The sequence below is a fragment of the Mastacembelus armatus genome, chromosome 22 (genome assembly GCF_900324485.2).
Source record: "Mastacembelus armatus chromosome 22, fMasArm1.2, whole genome shotgun sequence".
Lineage (NCBI taxonomy): Eukaryota > Metazoa > Chordata > Actinopteri > Synbranchiformes > Mastacembelidae > Mastacembelus > Mastacembelus armatus.
In genome coordinates this window covers 8,294,844-8,316,347 of record NC_046654.1, presented here as the reverse complement: position 1 = coordinate 8,316,347, position 21,504 = coordinate 8,294,844, and the positions used below count along the sequence as shown (strand labels likewise).

General features: G+C 41.5%; 2 protein-coding genes across 3 annotated transcripts; one reads left to right on the top strand and one right to left on the bottom strand.

Moving 5' to 3' along the window:
- Window positions 1–1,399: 1,399 nt before the first annotated feature.
- ythdf2 (YTH N6-methyladenosine RNA binding protein F2) lies at window positions 1,400–9,428 on the bottom strand. Its single transcript, XM_026303086.1, has 6 exons — window positions 9,221–9,428; window positions 8,971–8,995; window positions 7,630–7,709; window positions 4,812–6,509; window positions 3,183–3,248; window positions 1,400–2,833 (listed from the first exon to the last, which is right to left on the bottom strand). Exons 1-6 carry the CDS (start codon window positions 9,245–9,247, stop codon window positions 2,810–2,812), a joined length of 1,920 nt encoding a protein of 639 aa, XP_026158871.1. The 5' UTR covers window positions 9,248–9,428; the 3' UTR covers window positions 1,400–2,809.
- A 6,866-nt stretch (window positions 9,429–16,294) lies between these two features.
- On the top strand, window positions 16,295–21,504 carry vgll2b (vestigial-like family member 2b). 2 transcript variants are annotated; one of them, XM_026300211.2, is made up of 4 exons: window positions 16,295–16,612; window positions 17,084–17,426; window positions 19,382–19,828; window positions 20,408–21,504. In XM_026300211.2, exons 1-4 carry the CDS (start codon window positions 16,526–16,528, stop codon window positions 20,449–20,451), a joined length of 921 nt encoding a protein of 306 aa, XP_026155996.1. In that variant the 5' UTR covers window positions 16,295–16,525; the 3' UTR covers window positions 20,452–21,504. The 2 variants fall into 2 exon arrangements, with proteins under 2 accessions (XP_026155996.1, XP_026156002.1); XM_026300217.2 differs by having other exon boundaries at window positions 16,296–16,485.

Below are 21,504 nucleotides of genomic sequence, written 5' to 3'. Positions count from 1 at the left end.
GGTTGCCACGCACCCACAACGCACAAATGACACGTGCCGTGTCGACCCCCCCTCTCGACACCCGACACTCAAACACACGCACAGACACACTCAGGTCTTCTCCCCCCAGTAACCCGTCATTCAGCCCCAGAAAGCGGAGCGATGCTCGTCTGTAACGGCCTCAGGTTTTTCCCTTCCAGTCTGATCAGCAGTCCAGTCAGTATTTTCACATATAGACCTAGGCTATAAAAATAGACTTCTCATGGTTCAATTGTATCAGAGAATATTATTGACAGGTTATTAATAACATTAAGGCTTAGGCTACAGGCCCATGCTCTATCCAAGTGGAAAGGACAGAATTTACCGTATTTTTAATAATATGAACTTGTCACCGGTAAAAACCGACAGGCTATAAATTTTGTCAGACGAGTAGCTTACATTATCTTGATAAGCTATAAATCATTGACAGTCTAATCTTTAGCTAGAGCTTTGTCACAGTCTATAGATTAAATGATATGGTTCATGCTTGTGTTTTTTTTTTTAATGTTTGTCAATGTTAAAGAAAAAATAGTTGCGTGTGACTTTGAAAATAAGTTTGTTCATTTCGGTGGCAGGATAAGAATCTTATTTGGCTTATGATTTGTAATTTTATGGTTCTGGTAACTTGGAAATGTATTTCATTTCATTTTTTTCTAACTTAGGAAAAACCATCCGCATTTATAGGCCACATAAAACCATCAAGCCTCAAGACTATACCTATAGAACCTGCAGCACTGATCCTTGATTTATTTATACTAAAACTATTTTTGACATGTGGCAACTGCATTTAGAGTATTAAAAAAAAAACAACAATAATCCTGTAAAATAGCAATATTCAAAGCGAAGGTACACGAGGCCTTAATGCCGAGACCCGCTTTAGAAACCCCGTTAACCCCCAATGAGGAAGAGCGTGTTCTCATGTCAGGACGGAAAATGAAGAGCAGTAAAATAATACCGTGTCGCCCTCTAGTGGCAGCTACGTTCATCAACACCGCACTAATGGGGAGAGAAAATGGCGGACTGCAGCTCATTTGTAAACACGCAGGTACACAAAGATATTTCTTCACAGCTTCATGTCACATCCATGCATGTGGAATATTATAACCACACGTTTACTAACCAGTGGGTGTGTCAGGTTAACATCACTGTTTACCCTTCATACACAAATTCAGCCTGAAATCCAGGTGTAACACAAAACTCATTGAAATGCAACTTCAGCATATGCATTACCTCATCAACCCTCATGGGTTATAAATAGCCTAAAACATATTTAAGGGGCTACATTGTATACTTCCACAAAACGAATGAAACACAGCATAGTTGAACATCTACCAGACAGAAACTGATCAAAGAGCGAACAGCTAATGATGAAAAACCCGTCCATGTCTTTGTCGAGCATCTTTATTATGCCACAAATAAAAGCCAGTAGTTCTGAAAGAGGACCTTGCGTTTTTTTTTCTTTTTTAAAATCACCAAAAATGACATTCTGAAAATGGTGGAAGCTGATTGTGACTGAGTGTGTATGGTTGGCTGAGCAGTCAGAAGTGGGAAGATTGTGGAGGAAAAAGTGGGATTGCGAAGCAGACAGGAAAGAAATGCAGGGTACAATGGTGAAGAGTGAAGTCAGGATGGGGAGTGGACGGGTGGTGTATGAAGGTTAGCAGAAAAAGTCATTCATACATCCAATGTGGGAAAAGAAACAAATGAATGCACAGAGACACTGCATGACAACACTGCTACATAAACAAGGGGAATGCACACCAGTTCTGCTGAATATACCACATTTATTACTTTTGAACTGATTAATAGAAAGAGTGGGGGCAAGGCCACTCGTATCACTGTCTTTAGAAAACTGAGGAAGGAGGGAAAAAACAAAACAAAAAGAAAGCAGCCCATAGCAACGATGAATTAACTTATCCAAGAGAAAGAAAGAAGGGTAAATAAAGTCCAATGAAGACTTAACAGAGGGGCTCATTTTTTAGACTCTAAAATTATACACTGAGCAAAGCTCATCAACTTAACATTTCTGCTGCTTTCAAACTTTCGATCCCCTTCCCTATTCTTCCTCTCCAGACCCTACCTCCCCCCCACACACACTCCAACAGATGCAAAAACAAAACAGAGGGCCATTCTGAAACACCTGCAGTCCTCTTAAATCCTCATGGCAAGCACGTATGAAACACGTGGATTGAGTGTAGTTGACACCTGCATACAATGAAAAATCCACTGAGGAGAAAACTCCACTGGGTCCCAGGTGAAGATCTGAACATCCTCATAAGACAAAGGGGGTTGGGAATGGGGGGTGGAGGGGTTTACAAATAAAATGAGACAAACTGCCCATTCTTGACATTGGGACACTAGAAGTCAACACTACAAATTTTTCTTGGATTTGTGTGTTTGTGTGAGAATTACAGACTTGCTCTTGGACCATAAAAACAGAGGATGAACTTTTCATTTAAAAAGGAAAAAGGAGAAAGCAGCATACAAGGGAAAAAGCATTATGTAGTGGAATGGGGTGGGGCAAAAAATGTTTCACCTAAGGATGCTATGCATTTAGTTGCAGTCCTATGAATAATCGTTTCCTTTTCATTTTACTACAAGTTCGAAGTAAGTCTTTAAAGTCAAAAGAAATCAAGAAAGTCTTCATTTAGTTTTTTTTGTCCTTGGTTAAATCTTCACCCCTATTAGAATTTCTTAGAGATCTGGATGTAATGATGTAATGGGGTGGACAGGGCTTTGTGGGGGGGGGGGGGGGGGGGGCATTGCAGTCTTTTGACCAAAGCACCAGCTGTTACTTGACTCGTCCTTGGCGCTCCTACAACAATAAAAAAAGACGGCAAATTACACAAACAATAACATTTGTATTTGATTTGTCCTAGTTCCTCCCACCAATGGAGTCAAATGTGCACGTTTCCCAAGCTTCCATATTATTGACATATGTTCATTTTGAGCAGGGCACCTCTTACACAAGTTTAAAAGACAATTAAGATACAGGAAGTGATACAGATCTTAGATTTCAGAACATTATATTCTTCAGTTTAACAACCTATATACAAGGCTTTAAAAGAACTGGGAGTATTTGAATATATTTCAAGCAGTTTCCATTAAATATTAAAATAACATGCAAACTGCTTATGTATATGGTGACAGATGAATCAAGTTACCTGAAGCCTGTAATGACTCCTGTTGCTTGGGTTGCTGGGATATGGCTCGCTGCCTTGGACCTCCACCTGTCACACAGAGCAGTGAGAACTGAGTCAAACTAGAACAATTTCAGATTCAAAAGAGAAACTGCAGTGCTTAAAATAAGCTTGGTGTGACAAATTTGACCAGTAATTACTTAGAAAACTGTAATAGACTTACAAATAGCAGAAGTTTGATTTAAGAGTCTGACAATGCTGCACTAACCACTGCAAGTCATGATCAAAAGCTAATATACATATTCCAAGTCTACTTACAGACATCACACAGAATTCAGTAAAACCAAATGTTTCATGTCAAATCTAAAAACCTTTATATTATACATAACCCATTTATTAATCTACACCTAACTTGAATTAGCAGTACATACAAAAATATTGCTATTTGAATTTTTCTATGTTGACAGTACTTGTGTCTCTTATAACCTTCGCTATACAACAAATGATGTCAATTCCGCTGCTGTCAGTAAAATAGTCATAAGTTACTGTAGAATCTTAAGACATAACTCTTAGGATGCATAATACAAAAAAAACAAACAAAAAAAAAAAACAAAACAAAAAAGAACACACCAGAAAGGCTTATTAAGATTGTTTGTTTGTGTGTATGTATATACACACACACACACACACTAATGTGTATATAAAAGCCCCAAATGTGTTAATCACATTTTACACTTCTCAAATAATACCTGAAAAGAATAGTCTTACAAAACAAAATATTATGTAACAGCAGCAGATATTGTTGCATTAATGCCCTACACTTTCTGTCTGAAGCATACCTTAAGTATACAGTGGAGTAAATATAAAGAACAAATTATAGTAACTTGTCTTATCAAGATGTAAAAGCAAATAGGAAAAAAAATATACTAAACGTTAAACCAATATGTTATCTTTGCATATTTTCCCCATTTACTGTGATCCCCCCATTAAGGTATATTTAAAAAAAAAAAAAAAAAAAAAAAAAAAAAAAAAAAGTTACAATATGTATAAGACAAGACATCGCTGCCTCAGTATTAAACAGTATCATTTTCAAAAAACTAAGCAATACAAGTAATAGTATACTATGAAGTGCAATACACATTTCCTCTTGTATGTAAATTATGTTGATCCAGATTTCACCCAATACCACACAAGACTGTAAAACAAGGCATTAAATAATTTACAAAGTATCAGGAAGCAGCACAACTGACTATTGTTAAATGCAACAGACTGAGACCACTGAAGGCTATAATTACAATAATCCAATTTAATCTCATGTAAACTCCTTAAATGTTAGCCCTTTATAACATCAGTTTTGAGACATTATCAAGTAAAATGACTTCTACATCTGATACTCTATTAAAAATAGGGCATTACATGCAATAAAACACCACAATGAATAACTAGAATGGAAAAAAAAAAATCCTGACAAACTGAATCCAACTGTTAATTCTTGATATGTCTATTCCTTAGCAATGCAAGCAAAAAAAAGTGCACACTGACATCCACATACTTCGTGGCTTAATACACTGCACCTTCTTTTAAAATGCATGTTAAATCTGAACATTCTGTTATTTATCTGTTTTGCCACTTTATTCAAACTGTAACTGTTACCTTTTTCACACACTCTTCCTCCTCCTGACGCTTCTCGTAGTGAGAGAAGTCATCAAAGATGGAAGTGGTGTGTTTATATCCAGCGATGATCTTTAGCACCTGTCTGGCCTTGTCCAGTGGTACCTCCTGTGTGTCCCGAGAGTTGGTCACTGGCTTATTTTCGTTGTTCTCCAGTCGAATGTGCCTCAGCTGACTGTTGGGAACGTCCTTTACAAAGATCCAGCGCACATCAAAACGACCCTTCCACTTGTCCTGCGACCACACGCCAGCAGACGTGTTGTAGTCCACGGGTGAACGCATCTCCGCTACCCCACAGAAGTGACCACTCCCATTGACACTGAACAGAAGATAAAGCGGCCCTTTCCCACCCAGGGAGCGGTAAGCTGCATCAAGCCTCTTGTTTCCATGCTCTGTGCTGCACCAGATGTTATACTTGATGGAGCGGTGGATGTCATCTTCTGAGTAACTCTTGATGATAAACACCCGACCCTGCTTAGGATTCCAGTCAAAGTCCTTGGGATTATAATTGTTGACCATACGCAACTTTTCTAAGACTGGGTGGGGCTCAGAGGGTACCCCTGGAATGACACCCACACCAGAAGAGTTGGGAGGTGATTGGCCTGCACCACTCCCGCTGGCATCCCCAAATCCATTGGCCCGGTTCCTTGGAGGGACCCAACGAGTAGGCTGAGAAGGTTGCTGCTGTTGGCTTGGGGGAGGAGGAGGACCCTGGGAGAGAGAAGGCTGAGGCATTGGAGCCATACCTGGCTGCCCAGTCGGTGGAAGTTGATGCTGCCCCATCTGGGAAACAGGTGGTACCAGCTGTCCATTGCTGAGGGGAATTTGTGGATTCCCTGCAGCAGTTGCTCCAGGCTGTGGTGAAGCCTGATTGGGTGGCTGCCCATTGCTGGGAATAGGGGGCACCTGCTGAGGGGTGGCAGCTTTAGGCATGGTACCCTTGTTGTCCCAAGTGCCAATGTCCATGTTATGTTTAATGGGCGGAGGAGGCAAATTGGCACCTGCCATGCCACCCTTGGTTTTCAGCTTGGGTTGAGGCTTGGCAGGTTTGCTGGCAATGTCTGCCCAGGAGGCAGGCTTGGCAGGAGCAATTGAGACAGGTGGCATGCTGGGAGGTCCTACAGATGATACAGGGCCAAGTGGACCCCCACCAGGCAAGCCAGAGCCAACCACCTTAGGACCCATGTCCCCATTACCACCAGGAGCAGCACCTCCAATCTTAAGCCCTGCCATGCCCTGGTCAAGGCTGTTCATACCAGGTGCTTTGTTAAGCGGCTCATTTGCCGCAGGTGCAAATGGGGACTGTCCATCGATCATGGCACCACCAAGCGAGCTAGGAGCATAGGCATAACTGCTGTTGTAGCCAGAGCTCTGCGGTGTCCCCGACTGTCCCTGAGAGCTGCTATTTCCCCATGCTGAGAAGTCGATGCCGCTGGGGAAGAAGTTGAAGCCATGCTGACCCAGGAAAGGGTTGCTCCCCAGGGGGCCTGGCTGGCCAAACATTGCGTCCGGGAGGTAGTGGGGTTCCCCATTACTCAGCTGTCCATAGGAGGCCAGGTAAGGCATAGGAGGGTCCCCACCTGTGGACCATGCTGCCTCATTTAGGGAGTAGGAAAATCCTATGGAGGGGCTGTAATAGCTGGGCATGTACGAGTCCGACATGGCCGTATAGGCATTGCTCTATTGAGAGGGGAAAAAAAGAAAAGAGTTTTAGTACCAAAAAAGAAAATTGGTTTAAGTGACAACACACTGAGGCTTAATTGATAAGACAACATTAAACTTGTTTTATACATGTATACCTTTGCTCTTGCAGATCAAAAAAGCCTGACCAGGCTATAAGATGAGCAAAGTTGTTGAATAATTGACATTATGTATCAGAGTTACAAGAGAATAATGACCCATCCAAAACAATTCAGCTTTTTAGTATCTCTCCATCTCTTCTCGAATTGAATCTCTAATTGCATAGCACTGAATTGTGTTACTTTCTTCTCTTATTTATAGTCTCCTGGACAAAAAGCATGGCTTTTGGCTACAGGCTCCATTCTTTTCCTCTACAGCCCACTTTACAAGCAGTTTGTTACCACACAAGGGGAACTCCATCTACTACACAGAAGAGAAATAGAGACCACTGAAAAAACAAAAGCTCTCAACACAGCTGCAAACCCTTAATACTGAAGATCAAGGACATGAAAAGTTATACTGCATACTTATGAATCTTTTGGTAGAATAAATCCTTCAAAATATAACCAAGTGTCAAATTTCTTAACATCATCTATTAAAAAAGGAAAAGAAGTCCTGAGCCCATCAAAGATCTGTGGGGTTACTATTGCTTACCCAAGCACAGTAAAACAAATTGTATGACTGCACTGCTGTCAGCTTAACACATGAAATTACACTTCTGGCATACAGCAGCCAGAAATTAGACTATACAGTTTATCAAAGGTAGCATGTTAAGTGTTAGTATTATGGGTGTTTTGGGCCAAGCTGCAAGACTAGTATCAGAATCAATAAAGGCATTTATAAAATAACTCAGTGAATCAAGGAATCGGTGTGGAAAAAAACTTATTTTAAAAAACCAAAGCTTTTTTTCCCAGGTTTACTTACAATATAAATGTCATATTCTCTTCACACAAAGTGAACTACCTAAACCCAACCTGTTGATTTCATGTATTAAAGCCCACTTCAGTAATTCATGAGAAATAAATTGGAATATTTTGATTAATAGAGCACAAAACTAATTTGGTGATTCAAGTTTAAAAAAAAAAAAAAAAGAAAAAAAAGTGAGCAAACAAATGCTTACCTGTCTGGCCTGAGTATTCAGGTAAGGCTCAAACTCATCGTCATTCAACGTATCCTTTTGGGTCACAGCTCCGTTTTGCACTGAAAATACATCCACAGTTCATGTTAACAGAACATGAAGGTTTAAATGGTGATACATATACAGACACAGACACAGACACAGACACACACACACACACACACACACACACACACACACACACACACACACACATATATATATATAGAGGATTATCTGATCACTTCACATCACCAAAATGTGTTGCATAACAACCACTCCTTCCAATTATTAAGGTGTCACAGGGGAAAAAACACAAAGCATAACAAAACATGACATACAGTAACTGCTTAATTTGTTTCAAATTACAGTCTAAGCTTGCACAACGAGATGAACGAGTCCCAGCAAAGAATTAAATTCGCTTGGTAGTGATTAAATACTGAGGACAAATTAACATTTAGGATAAGTTGCACCATTAGTGATCTTCCCAGAGCTGACACGATGTATTTAATATACAAATGCTCCAGTTTGTTTTCACAAGAGTAGGAGCGTAGTGTCAAGAGCTGGTGTTAGTTTTTGGTGTCATGGGATTCTTTGGGCGCTTTTCATCACATGGACGAGCTCAATTAAACCACATTATTTAATACATGTCCCTTTCCTCTTATCCAACAGTACAACGACATGAACGACATGATGACAGCAAAGTGCGAGGCCCATTTGGACACAGCAAAAAAAAACAAAAAAAACAAAAACAAAAAAAACGTCGTGTGATTTTGGGCTCACTTAGCGACTGGCTAACGTTAGCACGCTAGTTATGTGGTTGGCTGCATGCAATGCGCAGCGTCTCCATGTTAACGAGCGCCAAGAGTCCTTTCATCATGACGGACCTGGCTAACATTAGCCGACCTGTCAGTGTGTTGGGGTGACACCTGTAGCCTAACGCCGCAGATGTGTTTTTATAGTGACTGATATGGAAAAAGACCGAGCGGTGTGGTTGTGGCATCGCATCTAGAAAACGCGTTCCGAACTGAACCAGGAAAAGAACGCTGATGTGTATCATGAAGCTAATGCTAACTGTGCGAAGCTTACCAGTGCCATTTTGGGGATGTAGCGAAACTCACTAAAGATGAGTAAATACACGAGAACGTGTTTGTAAAACACAGTGTCATTCTGCGTTTCTCTTCACTGGCAGACTGAACGCAAAAAGCCCTACACCTTACACAGACGGGCCTTTTTGCCAGGAGGCTAGAAACCAAGCTATCGCGCACGCAAGATTTTCAAAGCGTAAAAAGATCCGCATCCACTCACCACAGGTCAATAACGTGACACAGTATCTGGTCTTACCTTTATTAGCTTGGCCTTTCGGTCTCTGGATTGGGTCCAGGTGATTCATGAAGGTTTGATTTATGAGAAGAGAGGAAGGGGAAAAATAGATGAAGAGATATATTTTCAGCAGTCAGTTCCTTTAGCAGGTGGTCAGGCCTACTGCACTACTGAGCCACAGCCGCTGCGTCGGAGCTAAGCTATCCTCGCTAGCCGCCGCGATGCTGAGAAATTTGGCCCTCGCAAATGTTCAGAAAATACCTGTCGTTACCTGTTCAAGGAGGCTGCTAGCTGACATGTCTTTCCCCCCGGAGCCTGTGTAACTGTATTTACTCCTAAAAAGAAGCGGCAGGGTGTAGAATTTGTCTAGCTATGGAAGAGTTTTAACCAAGCGCCCCTTTCTCGCTACAGAGCCTGGTTTCTACACAATGGCGGGCTGCAGTTTGCTTGACAGACTCCTCAACATGGCTGGGCGGCCCTCGTCAACCCACGATGGCATTTATTTACTGCGGACATGCGCCCCCTACTGGCGCGGAGGAGCTACGTTCAGTTCGCTACCAACAAATATGCCCCAGGTGTCACTGCAGAAAGTATCCTGACTAATAAGCTATTAACCAGTTAAAGGATCACCATGGATGTCTTGTACAGAATAGGTACAATAAACAATAGCTAAGTAAATAAACAACATTATCTATATAGTAACTAGGTCATGAAATTTATACAAGAATATTTGATTATTATAGTTTTAAAGGAATTCAATGTGGGTTAAAAACCAACAGAAGATACACACGGGACAAGAGTATTTTACTGAACAGCCAAAGTTTTCTGATAGGATATTGTAACATCTTCAAGCTGACCTGCTGTGCTCAACCTGGAAGTGTCGACACAAATTTAGATTATAAGTTCGCAAATTAGTGAAGTACAAATATAAGGTAACAGAAAATAGTAGCAGTAAAATTGAAATCTCCACCACAGTGCAAAAGATTGATCATTAACTTCAGAAAACTGAATTTTTGGACTAATGGTAAATAACTGCTGTGAAATAATACAATTAAGAGAAAAGGCATTCTAACGTCTGCTAACACAATTAGATTTTGATTCCTTTTTTTAACTCTAGTTCTTGCTTTAATGAGGTGTCACTAAAGAAATGGTAAAAAACGATTCACAAATACAAATATACAAATATATTTGAGTACAATAATATGAAGACATTTCCCATAAACAAATGTTTTAGATGGAATTCCAGTCTCATTAGCATTTACTTCCTTTTTTATCACCCACTTATTTCACAGATTTGTTTTTTTTTTCAGAAATGTTCTGAAAAAAAAAAAGAGTACTGTTTGCCGTTTCATGTTCTTGCCACAAGGTGGACTCCTTGTAACTTTCATGAATTTGTGATAAAGCAGTGGGATCAAGACAAGCTTCTGTGTTTGCAATTATTACACATGATCATTCAGCACTAGTGCATTATTTGTCTTCTCTTATAATCACAACTAATTATATTCTACTCACTTATATATGCATATAAGACATTTCATCATCAGATCACTGACATATGTTAAATTTAGATTTAGATGCTATTCATATGTGAAGTGCTCTTGGTGTCTATCCAAGCTCTGGTGGTTCTGACAAAAGAAGTGGGTCTAAATGATATTGCCTTAGTTTGTCAATCATCCTTTATGAAATTTCCAACTCATTCAAAAACCCCTTCAAACATCAAAACGATAACACATAATATGAACATACATCATTTTTTTGATATAGAAACCTTTGTGTGGTTCTGTAAGTTGGTAATACTTCTAATTTTCCTCAATGGTATTTTGATTTAATCGAATGATCTTATCATCTATCAATGCCTTAAATGTTATTTCAACATGTGCATTGTCATCTCATACTTTAAGTGCCACTTTATACTTAACCTGCTTTTGCTAGCTGATAAAACATCACTAGCCACTGTACCTTTTTCAGGGCAAAGGGTGGGTCAGCATGTGACTAAATTACACCTTAGAACACATGACACAGGGCCAGGAGTAACCCCACCCCAGGAGTCATACAACCGCACGCGCACACACACACACACACACACACACACACACACACACACACACACACACACACACACACACACACCAAAACCCTGCAGGGAGCAAAACATGGCACAATGCACAATGTTCCTAAATAGACCAGTGTATTTTAGTTGATGTATAATATAAAAAAATAAAGTATAAAGTTTGTGTTAAATTATAGGATACATTGAGTGCACTCAATGCCATAAATACCATAGGCAAATAGGGATAGAAAACCAGTAGCAGTGACAAGACATTTAACTTCTGAAACATGCCTAGTACAGTAGCATGGCATGTATATATCATATTCCGCCTTTCAACTCTCAATCATTTTTGGGTGCTTGACTTTTTTCCCAGGGGCATGTTGACTGGTGCAGATTGGACAGGTGGCATAGCATGGAGAGCACTTGGCTGTGTACCAGCCAATAAAAATAGCTGTGGCCTCCATGATGTCACCGGTGAGTAAATCATAGCTCCTGACTGTAGAGGGAGAAATAAAATGAGAAAGGAAAAAAGGATCTTTTCCTTTTTCGCAAATTCATGTTTCTCCTTGCATATCTGCATGCCTCATTTACGTGTTAAACACATCGCTATTTGTCTTCTAGCTGACACTCCAAATTTGTATCAGTTCTTTTGCATATCTTTCTCTGCATGTGTTCTCATTATTGTGTTACAGCTGCATGATCAGAAATATGTAAATCCATACAACCTGGGAGATGCAAGAGACCAGACAACAAAAAGCAACCTTCCCCACACCAACCACCAATAACATCGCCATCTTCAGCCAGTCACACTGGCTACAGTTGCCAGAAAGGGTGTACAAACTAAAGCCGGAGTCTGATCTCACTCTCATACCTGGCATTCTGAAACCACAACACCATGCTGCCGATGTGGAACCTGATCAGTCATAAATCTTCCCCGTATGACCATGTGACATACCAAATTTGTGATTCTGCCCTCCATCCACCCTCTGAATCCCATAGTGCCCTTCTAACTACAGCCCCCTTTGGCACACTGAAGCAGGAATGTCAGTCAGGAAGGTGACAATCCCACATGCCCTGATCATGTAATGTTTCTGCGTGCATCTTTCATATGTTTGTATGTGTTCCTTTGGCTTTATCCAAGTGTGTGAATTTGTGATTGTGTGTGCATAACTCTGGTGACCTAGTGTGGCAGGGTACTCTCAGTAATAGGATGTTAGGAATGTAGCACTTGTCAGCCTCTCTGGGGATGCTGTTAGTTCACATTCTGTCCGTTTCAGAGGGTTAGTCTTTAATAAACAGTGTGTATTTACCTGTGTAGAAGCTCTCTTTGTGTTTATGTGTGTGCTGTATAATTTTGAAGTGTAAAAGCTGCTACCTTACAGCATCTAAATTGCCATTGATGTGTTGCAGCTCCATTTTATTACACATTGTCCTAAACATCTATCACCTAAAGATATTCCAGATTTATAACAAAGATCATACAGTGAAGGCAAGACCATACCAGTCTTTACACATTTAAGCCAATTTATTACATACCACATATATTCACAAAATAAATGACCACTTTTCAAAACATATGTTAAGTTCATAGTTTATGAAAGGCTTTTTTCCCATGGAACTTTTAGTCCTTCTCATTTCAGCACAACATGAAACTCAACAAGTAATGAGGAAATTAATGTACGAGTCAGTCAGTGCAGATGGAGATGGAGGCAGGGATACACCCTGGACAGGTCACCAGTCCATCACAGGGCCACATAGAGACAACCTCACACACTCACACTCACTCCTATGGGCAATTTAGAGTCACCAATCAACCTGACATACATGTTTTTGGACTGTGGGAGGAAACCAGAGTACCTGGAGAAAACCCATGCAAGCACAGGGAGAACAGAAAGACAGAAAGGTCCCTGATAGGTTGCCCTTCTTGCTGTGAGGCAACAGTGCTAACCACTCACCCAACGTGCTGCCCATCAATCAACATGGTTATCACAAAGCAATCAGAATGCAGCAACATCAGAACTGATCTCTGGTACGACTGGTACAATATTTCAAAGACAAATGTGTTTTCTGAATCTATTTTAAGAAATATTCAGAGCTGAATAAGCAGAACTGTAATCTAGCACTTAAAGCAGGAAACATTTAAATTTCAGTAACCAGATGAGCTCTTCCATCACCTCCATAAGTATGCAATGCCTCGCTTTTAATAAACTATCAGAGCAACAAAATGTTTTCTGTGACAGCAAGCTGTTTTTCATCAATGTAAAACCCAAGGCCTTAGTATCCTGTGGAAAATGATGTACATGCTTCCTGATGAATGGGCTAAAAACAAGTACATTCTTTAAACTTCTTTACTTATATTTAACTGACTTCGAGATTTGAGCCTCTGGATTCCTAGGGTCCTCGGGGTCAATATGGACAAAAAGGGATTTGTTTCAGGAAGAAAATAGCTGCACAGTTGCACGTTCTATTACAGAGGATTTATCACCAACATTTGTGTAGAAGGATGAATGAGCCAGACCTGTCCATATGTGACCCTTTGTGTGTGTGTGTGTTTCCAATGACACCTAGTGATGATTTTGAACAGCTGAGAGTTTGTGTGGAGCTGGACAACGGGGCAGCTGTACATCTCTGTCTTGGACACACACACACACACACACACACACATATTGAGGCATAAACAACAGTGGACTCCTTAGGTCCCACCCCCCAGGGACTAAACCAGACTGAAACCTTAATAATGGCTTTGTTGTTTCAGGAGGTAGCTTATATAGTTTCACATTCGTATCTCAACAAGCTCCACTTTATAGACTACAATTAGCTTACTGCTCATATTTTCCTGATTTACATTGAAATATTTGATTCTTCATCTACTTCCTGACCTCAAATTTACATGTATCATCATCTAAAGAGTTGATAAATGCAAGTGTCCAGTTTTTGCTGTAATATATAAGGGTATTTCAAGCATTGAGAATAAACTATTAATGGTGGTGTTGCAGTGTGAGTAGTGGTGGTCTAAATAAAACCAGGTTGCCATTACTACCTCAACTGGCCCTGCAACATCTCAGCCAATGAGAGACTTTGCCTGCTCTGATCTCTTTTAAGAGAGGCAGGGCCTAGGCTGCAGGGTCATAAGGAGTGATGTAACCTGTGTTTATTTTCAGCATATATACGTAAATGTAGAGACACAGACACCTCTACACTCACTTGCACACAGACCGATACACACACGTAGAGCAACTGTTGACTGTTGCACATACTGTTCTTTACATGCAAGAACTTTAGCATGCACAGGATTGCTGACAAATACATATGAACCATCTAAGTGAGTTTTGGACTTTGGGATGATTGCCATGTGTCTGCAAGCTGGTTGTCTCTCTTGCGCTCTTCCTAGTTTGGTTACTTGATGACATGTGTTGCAGCACGAATGTGTGCACAGGCTTTCAAGTCGTACACACGCATTCACAAATGCGCACACACACACACACACACACACACACACACACACACACACACACACACACACACACACACACACACACGCGTACACACACGAGAGTAGGGGACAACTTTTTTCTAGGGATCACAGGGTGATTAAGTAGAGAAAAGGTGTATGTAGCAACTAGGGAAGACAAGTGGAAGGGAGATACAGAGACAGAAAGAGACAGACACACAGAGAAATGTACTCGTGGCCATTAATACTAATAGTGGCCTCTCTTCCCTTCCGTCAGCTGCAGCTGTTGATCACGCTGGTGTAACTGTGAGCTTTCTAGAATTGCATCACTCCTTTTCTCCCTGACTCCAGTGTTGTCCTGTATTGTCCTGCATGTACATGGATCTAGTAGCCCATACTCTACCCCATGCTGCAAGGGTAATGGACTTAAGTAAGACTAGTGTCCTAATAATTTTATAACTACTTGAAAAGTAAATTTACAAAATTCAATGTATTCATTAAATTGTTTTAGAAACTGACACTCTACTGATGCTGTGCTGAGGCTCTAAGATAACCAGGGACATGGAGTACTGTACTATTTATGCTATTACACTGCAGTGGTGTGCCATAAACAGAGTGATGCTCAAATAGAGCAGACAGCAAGATCTAATGTGTTGCACGTTCGCTTTATCCATAGCTATTTACGAGCATGTTCGATTCATTAGCATGCCAATAAGCTGCCACTAGTTATTCATACTATGTGTGATGTATGCATAGCAAGATGTTGGTCATGTTCTCAATCTAGAGAACGCAGCAGAGGGGCAATGTAGCTTCCAGAGGAACTCGTTCACTAGCATACATCAGAGACATTCCACCTCATCTGACACTCGTCCATGGAATTCTGCAAATTTTCCACACTATTCTCCCAAGCATTCTAAAGTGCCTGTCAAAGAGACTGGCATGCCCAAACATTAGGCACCTTTAAACCCTTAAAGCAAGAGAAATAGACTTCACTTCCTGCACAATGTGTCTGAATTGTTGTTTTCCAGGTTTATTGCTTTCAGGATGCTGTTTTAGTCTCTGAAATCTGTGCTGCTGTGGTGTTTGCGATTACCACTGGGTATGTTTGCATTTGTGTGTGAAAATATCTTTTGTTTGCACTGCTGATTGCTGATAATTTGACATAGATTTGTGCAGAGTCCCTTTCTTCTCTATGTTGGTATGACCAGTGTATGCAACCTATAGTTGACACCTATGTGTCATTCTGGGAACACACTAAATACTTCAGATGACTTGAAGATTTACTTGGCAACCGATGGCTGTTTTAAGACCATGGATACACTTTCGGCTTGGACTGAACACAGAGTTTTCAAGTGTCCACAGGACATGGAAAAAATAAAAAGTCACTGAATCGCATGTATCATGTGCTCATTGTTGTGTGGCTGGTTTTAAAGCTCAATGACTTCATCCGATCTATTTGTGTAACTGGATGACATTCTATTTAACCTTTATTTTACACCATGATTAAGATGTTGTGGAGCCGCAATTAGCTACTGTGTGTTTCCAGTTTTTCTACAAAGTACTTGCTTGTATTTTAGATTTGGTTGGAAATTTTGCAATCCCAGACTTTGACATGATTTACACATAGACCTTTGACAGCTATACTGTCAATTTTTACAACTGTTATACAATTAATGCTAAATAACAAAGGAGCAAAGGAAATAATTAGTTTTCCTGTGTGCAGCCATTAATCTCTCCATGTGATTTGTATAGTGGTGGTAGTGGGAGTGTTGGTGGTAGTGATATGGGAGGGGGGCGCTGGTAAACGTGGGAGGGGTTGACATAGAGATGTACAGGACAGGGCACCCTCATGTTTGCTCCATAAACCTCACCACATTTTGCTGCTGCAGCTGTTGTGGCGCACACAGCGAGCGGTGCGCTCTTTCTGGGGTGACTATGTCGAGTCTGGCACTGGCTTTTTCACCCTGATCAGCGACCACCGAGCCCATTTTTCGTTGGCAAAAAACGGAATGTTGTCGCTCCCTCACTCAGCAAGGTCGGTTTCCGCAGAACACTGAAGACACCGCTCATTTACCATGAGCTGTTTGGATGTTATGTACCCAGCCTATGGACATTACGCACCGTACGCATCGACTGCTCCTGCTTTTATCAATAGCTTGCAGGTAGGAAGTGAGCAAATATTCAAATTTCTCCAGGATATTTATTCTTATTTTCAGAGTTAACCAAAAGATGGGGGTCGTGAAGGTGAGGATTTACCGTTACGTTAGTTTATGCAGCGTGTGCGTAAAAGCAAAATACCTCAGGGAAAAATCGTTCAAAAGTGTCTTTTAGGTTTATGATGTACGCATTCGTTTGATTTAATTAGTCACTCATAAATAGCCTACATTGATTTGCAGTACTGTCGTTAGTGTCTCTTACCAAGCAGAGAAGTCGCGTTGCACCCGCAAAACTCCTGTCTTGACGCACGCACAGTCGCGCGCACGCAAACACATGCCGGAGTTGCCACACACAAAGAAAAACAATATGTCAAAATGTCTCATTGTCAGCTCAAAAACTGTCTTGTGTCACACCTGTCTTAACCCTCTCCCTGCTCCCCTCCTCCCCTGTAACACCCCTCCCGCCTCCCCCAACAGGCTCCCACAGGTCTAAGCAGCACTTCTCACTGCCGGGATTTTATGGACACTCCCAGGGGTCCCGAGGGGATGTCTGGGGGCCCAGGCACCGGAGGATCAACTTCCTCCTCATCTTCATCCAGCGCTTCCTCTTCCTCCTACACTCCTGCAGCTTCAAGGCCTGAGGAGGGCCCCAAGGAGAAGCAGGAGGCCCCAGAGGCAGAGTACCTGACCTCTCGCTGTGTCCTCTTCACCTACTACCAGGGAGATATCAGCAGTGTAGTGGACGAGCACTTCTCCAGGGCCCTTAGCGCCTATATGGATGGGGAAGGCAAACGACGGGCACCAGACCAACAGGGCATAGGTATATGTCATTATCCATACATAAAGAGTTTTTATACAAATATCAGTGCACACCTCTCCTTCTGTGAGTGAAACAAACTTACAGTGCATATATATCTATAGAGACACTGAACATTTTAAAGAACTTTTCATGTCCATAACTACAGGAAAGTATAGTGCCCATTTATTTTAATTGAGTTATTGAATGTAACAGTAGATTTGAGCTGTCTACATTTATTGGACTGATGCAATGATTAACACATATTTCAACAAATCCAATGTCCAGTGAGCAAACACAAATCAAACAACCACTGATGTGTTTTACAAAATCATTAGTCTTTTTTATTAATTTATGAGGGATCCAATCTGAATGTTATTACACCGAATAAGCTGACCTTCTACAATGTTTACAACTAATTTATGTTAAGAATATTCTTTCTAGTCTGGAAAAAAACTGGGCAAACCAAGTACCTCCCTGCAGTCTCATATCTTTCATTTATTTATTTTAGGATCTTGCACACTTCTCTGGGGTGTTTTGACTGACATTGCAAAGCACAGCAGAGTGTCAGACAGGTGATGTGATCAGGTGACAGGACAGAAGGGCGGCTTGTTGGCTGTGTTGTTTCTGGAGAGGCCAGAGCGTAGGGGTCAGAGGTCATGAAGGTCAGGAGCTGTTGGCAGTCATAAGGAACTCCATTGAGGGTAAAGACAAACAAAAGCAAAGACGAAACATGCACATTATGGTGTACAGTTGTGCTTGATGTTTAGTCATTACATAGTCTAGTATGGCTTGCTGTGGCAACCCTGTCACTACAGACACTGCTGGGATTCACTATGGTAAAGCTTTTGTCATTTTTTTTAAATCAGCAAGAACAATATGTGCTTAAAATTAGCAAACATTTTTGGAGGTTTACATTTCTGGTTCTTTTGTTTCAGCATTCATTTTGATTGCAAAAAAATGCAAAGTAAAAACTATGGTCATTCACAAATTCTCTTTAGACACTTGAGAGCCTTTTGGTGAGCAGGCTGCAATGTCCCTGGAATATCCATGTAGGGCCCATAGCTTCTACCATCTCTATCTGCTGTCGCTGTTAGTCTCTTTCCTAGTTGAGTCGGATGTCTTCATTTTGGCACTAACACACACTTCTTGCCTCACAACAGATGCTATGTTTATACATGGCCGTAAGCGCACAGCCTCGCCGGCGTATCCCCTTTAAACATCTCCGCGGCTGCCATTCTGATTCTCGCTCCAGCTCTTGCCCCACAATGGCTGCTCAGTCAGTAGCCTGCCTGCCGCTCAGATTTATATATGCTGTTGACTGTGTGATAGGGGCAGACAGAAACACTAGCTGTCAGGGTGCTGCATGGTGTCTTTTTTCAGAGGAATATCTAAATATAAAAGTATACTGCTAAAAACATATAATGGCTCACTGACATTTTGTCAAGGGCAAGGAGAGGGGGAGCAGAGAAAACAACAGGTGGGGGTGCAGGAGACAGAAGAGAGGGGCAGCGAGTGTTAGCACAGGGCCAGAGTTGCGTGTGTGTGTGTGTTTGAGACTTTCAGAAGTATTGGGCTGACATGAGAGTGAGAGATGTCACCACAGCAAATGATTTAAAGCTCTGTGAACTCTCCTGCCAGGTTACAGTATCTGCCTTATATAGAGTTCTAGGATATATGGACATCTGTACTTCTACTATAGTCTCTGTCACACACACACACTCTCTCCCTCTGTCAGCTAGAACATTGTTGTGTTTATTTCTGTGTCTTGTTGGGGCTCGGGCTGTGTGACAGTATGATCCAATAGGGAAGATATCTGGGCTGAGGGTGTAGCAGTCATGTGAGTGACATCTATGCTTTAGGTTGCTCTGCTTGCACAGCTCCAGTGTTTCCATTTGTCTCCAAGTGATTCACTACAGAGTCGTGCAACATTTCATGACCTGGCTTAAATCTGATTGTTGTTTATCTCTCCCTGTTAGATACTCCTTCACCTAGCAGCCGACGAAGCTTCCCCCCATCCTTTTGGGATAGTAACTATTCTTCACCTCAAAGCCGCTCCCACTGTGAGACAGGAACACCCTCCTATTCCATGGACCCATATGCATCAGGGCTACATCCAGGGCTGCCTCATCCACATGCTCATCCTCACCCACACTCTCATCCTCACTCCCACCCTCACCCTCCAGAGAGCTGGGGATACCCTCAGGCCCAGGCTTATGGGCCCCCAAGGCCTCTTCATGAACTGTATTCGCCCTCAGCTTTGGAGCCACACTATGGGCCCCTGCTGATGCCCACAGTGAGACCACCTCATCTCCCTACCTTGCCAAGTCACTATGACGTAAGCAAGCTGGAGCCCACTGCCTCCTGGCCCACCCTGCTTCCCCCAGGAGATGTTAGCCAGACACTGGCACTCAACATGGATGCAGGTAAAAACTCAATGTTTTCACAAAAAATATAGAAGTGGTCCTTTATTTACACTTTAGAAAAGTTTACACTCTGTAAAGGCTTGTGATTACACTAGATGTGAAAATCAGGATAGACAGCCACTCAGGCATAATTGTCATGACTACAAAAATATGAGAAACAAAAGTAATTCTCTACTCTACTTGTATATATTGTATAATCATGAGATTGAAATCATGCATTGTTCAGACCCCCCCCCATTAGCACACTTTAACCCAGGCCTTCTGAATGCATGCATCTTAATCATTCACTCAACTTTGCACACATATTTGCATCACCGTTCAATTCTTGTGATAACCTCTGTAGGTAACACACACATAGATGCATACACTTATGATGTTGAATACCCCAGGGCCTGCTATAGACACTCCCACGCATGCTGACACACACATACATACAATGCTTATACACAATAATCATCACAGAAGCTCTCTGTTACCCCTCTCTAAAACAGGATGTTTTGCAAAAGTAGGCTCCATGACAACCTGTGTTCTGTTGTTCACTGTTGTTCTCATCATTGTTTTCTTGTCCTTTTTTCTTAGGCCTCCAGCAGCACAAGAAAGGCAAGGAGCTGTACTGGTTCTAACGAGCCCTTTAGTCACATTGACCAGCCATTACCAGATCCAATTAGTCCCTGGACCTGCTCCGCTATTGAAGCAGTGTGTCCCTTTATCCCCCCACACACTCCATCCCCATTTATCCACCCCCTTCTCTCTGCTCCTGGCCTACCCTGCCACTATACAGCCTTGCTCCAGGTCGACATGTGTGCACCATGGAGATAAAGCAGAGAGAGGGAGGGAAAGAAAGAGTGAGAGAGGCAGAGTGTCACTGTAATCTGTGCTGCTGCTGCTCTCTCATCTCTGTTTCAATCCCTCTCCTGTTGCTGCCGGTGCGGCACAAACATTGGCAAGGTGTGAGCCACAGTGACCTGTTTGGACTGAACGAAGGCAGGATCACAACGGACCTTTGCAAAGGACAGAGAGATAGAGGGATGAGTGGAGGGACAGGGGGATGAACCGCAGTGAGCAGGGAATCCCTCCATGTCCCTGGTTATCTTGGTCTCATGCTCTTTGTTGGTACAGTGGTTGTCATCATCAACTAATCTGCATTTCACAAATGCAGCATGCAGCGATAAAAAGGAGCAGCAGTTATGGCTGTTTATGCTTTGTGACTGTCACGATGCCTTTTTTGGTCGTTACTATATAATTTTGCTCTTTGAAATAAAGTGTTTCTATTTATTGGTGTTTATGTGCATTTCTAAAATGTTTCATTAGGCCAGTGTTCTGAAATTATTGTGGTTGTGTTCTAAGGAGAGATGTGAGATGGAGATGACCATACAATGTGTTGTTGACTGAGTTTCTCATCAATCTATAAAAGGAACCTTTTGTGAACAATGGAGATAATTTCTCAAAAACATATCAAAAATTTGTTCTGCTTAACAAGAAATTGTTTGCACCGAACAGCCTCAAATATTGTGTTCTTTCAATTTGATGTTCCATTATAGTTCTTTACTCCTTTATCATTTTTAGGTGTGTTGAATTTGGACTTTCTAAATATTTTTGGGATGTTTTTTGTGTGTCATTTCTTTCATTTTTCGTGTCCAAAAGATGCTGATGTCAATAAATATTTTTATGGTAAA

Excerpts from the sequence above, each read along its gene's own strand:
- vgll2b (XM_026300211.2), top strand. The coding sequence starts at position 16,526 with ATGAGCTGTTTGGATGTTATGTACCCAGCCTATGGACATTACGCACCG. Across the intron at positions 16,613-17,083 it reads CTTTTATCAATAGCTTGCAG|GCTCCCACAGGTCTAAGCAG; the intron begins GTAGGAAGTGAG and ends CTCCCCCAACAG. Across the intron at positions 17,427-19,381 it reads ACCAGACCAACAGGGCATAG|ATACTCCTTCACCTAGCAGC; the intron begins GTATATGTCATT and ends TCTCCCTGTTAG.
- ythdf2 (XM_026303086.1), bottom strand. The coding sequence starts at position 9,247 with ATGTCAGCTAGCAGCCTCCTTGAACAG. Across the intron at positions 6,510-7,629 it reads TGAATACTCAGGCCAGACAG|AGCAATGCCTATACGGCCAT; the intron begins GTAAGCATTTGT and ends CCCTCTCAATAG. Across the intron at positions 3,249-4,811 it reads AGGAAGAGTGTGTGAAAAAG|GTGGAGGTCCAAGGCAGCGA; the intron begins GTAACAGTTACA and ends TCTGTGTGACAG.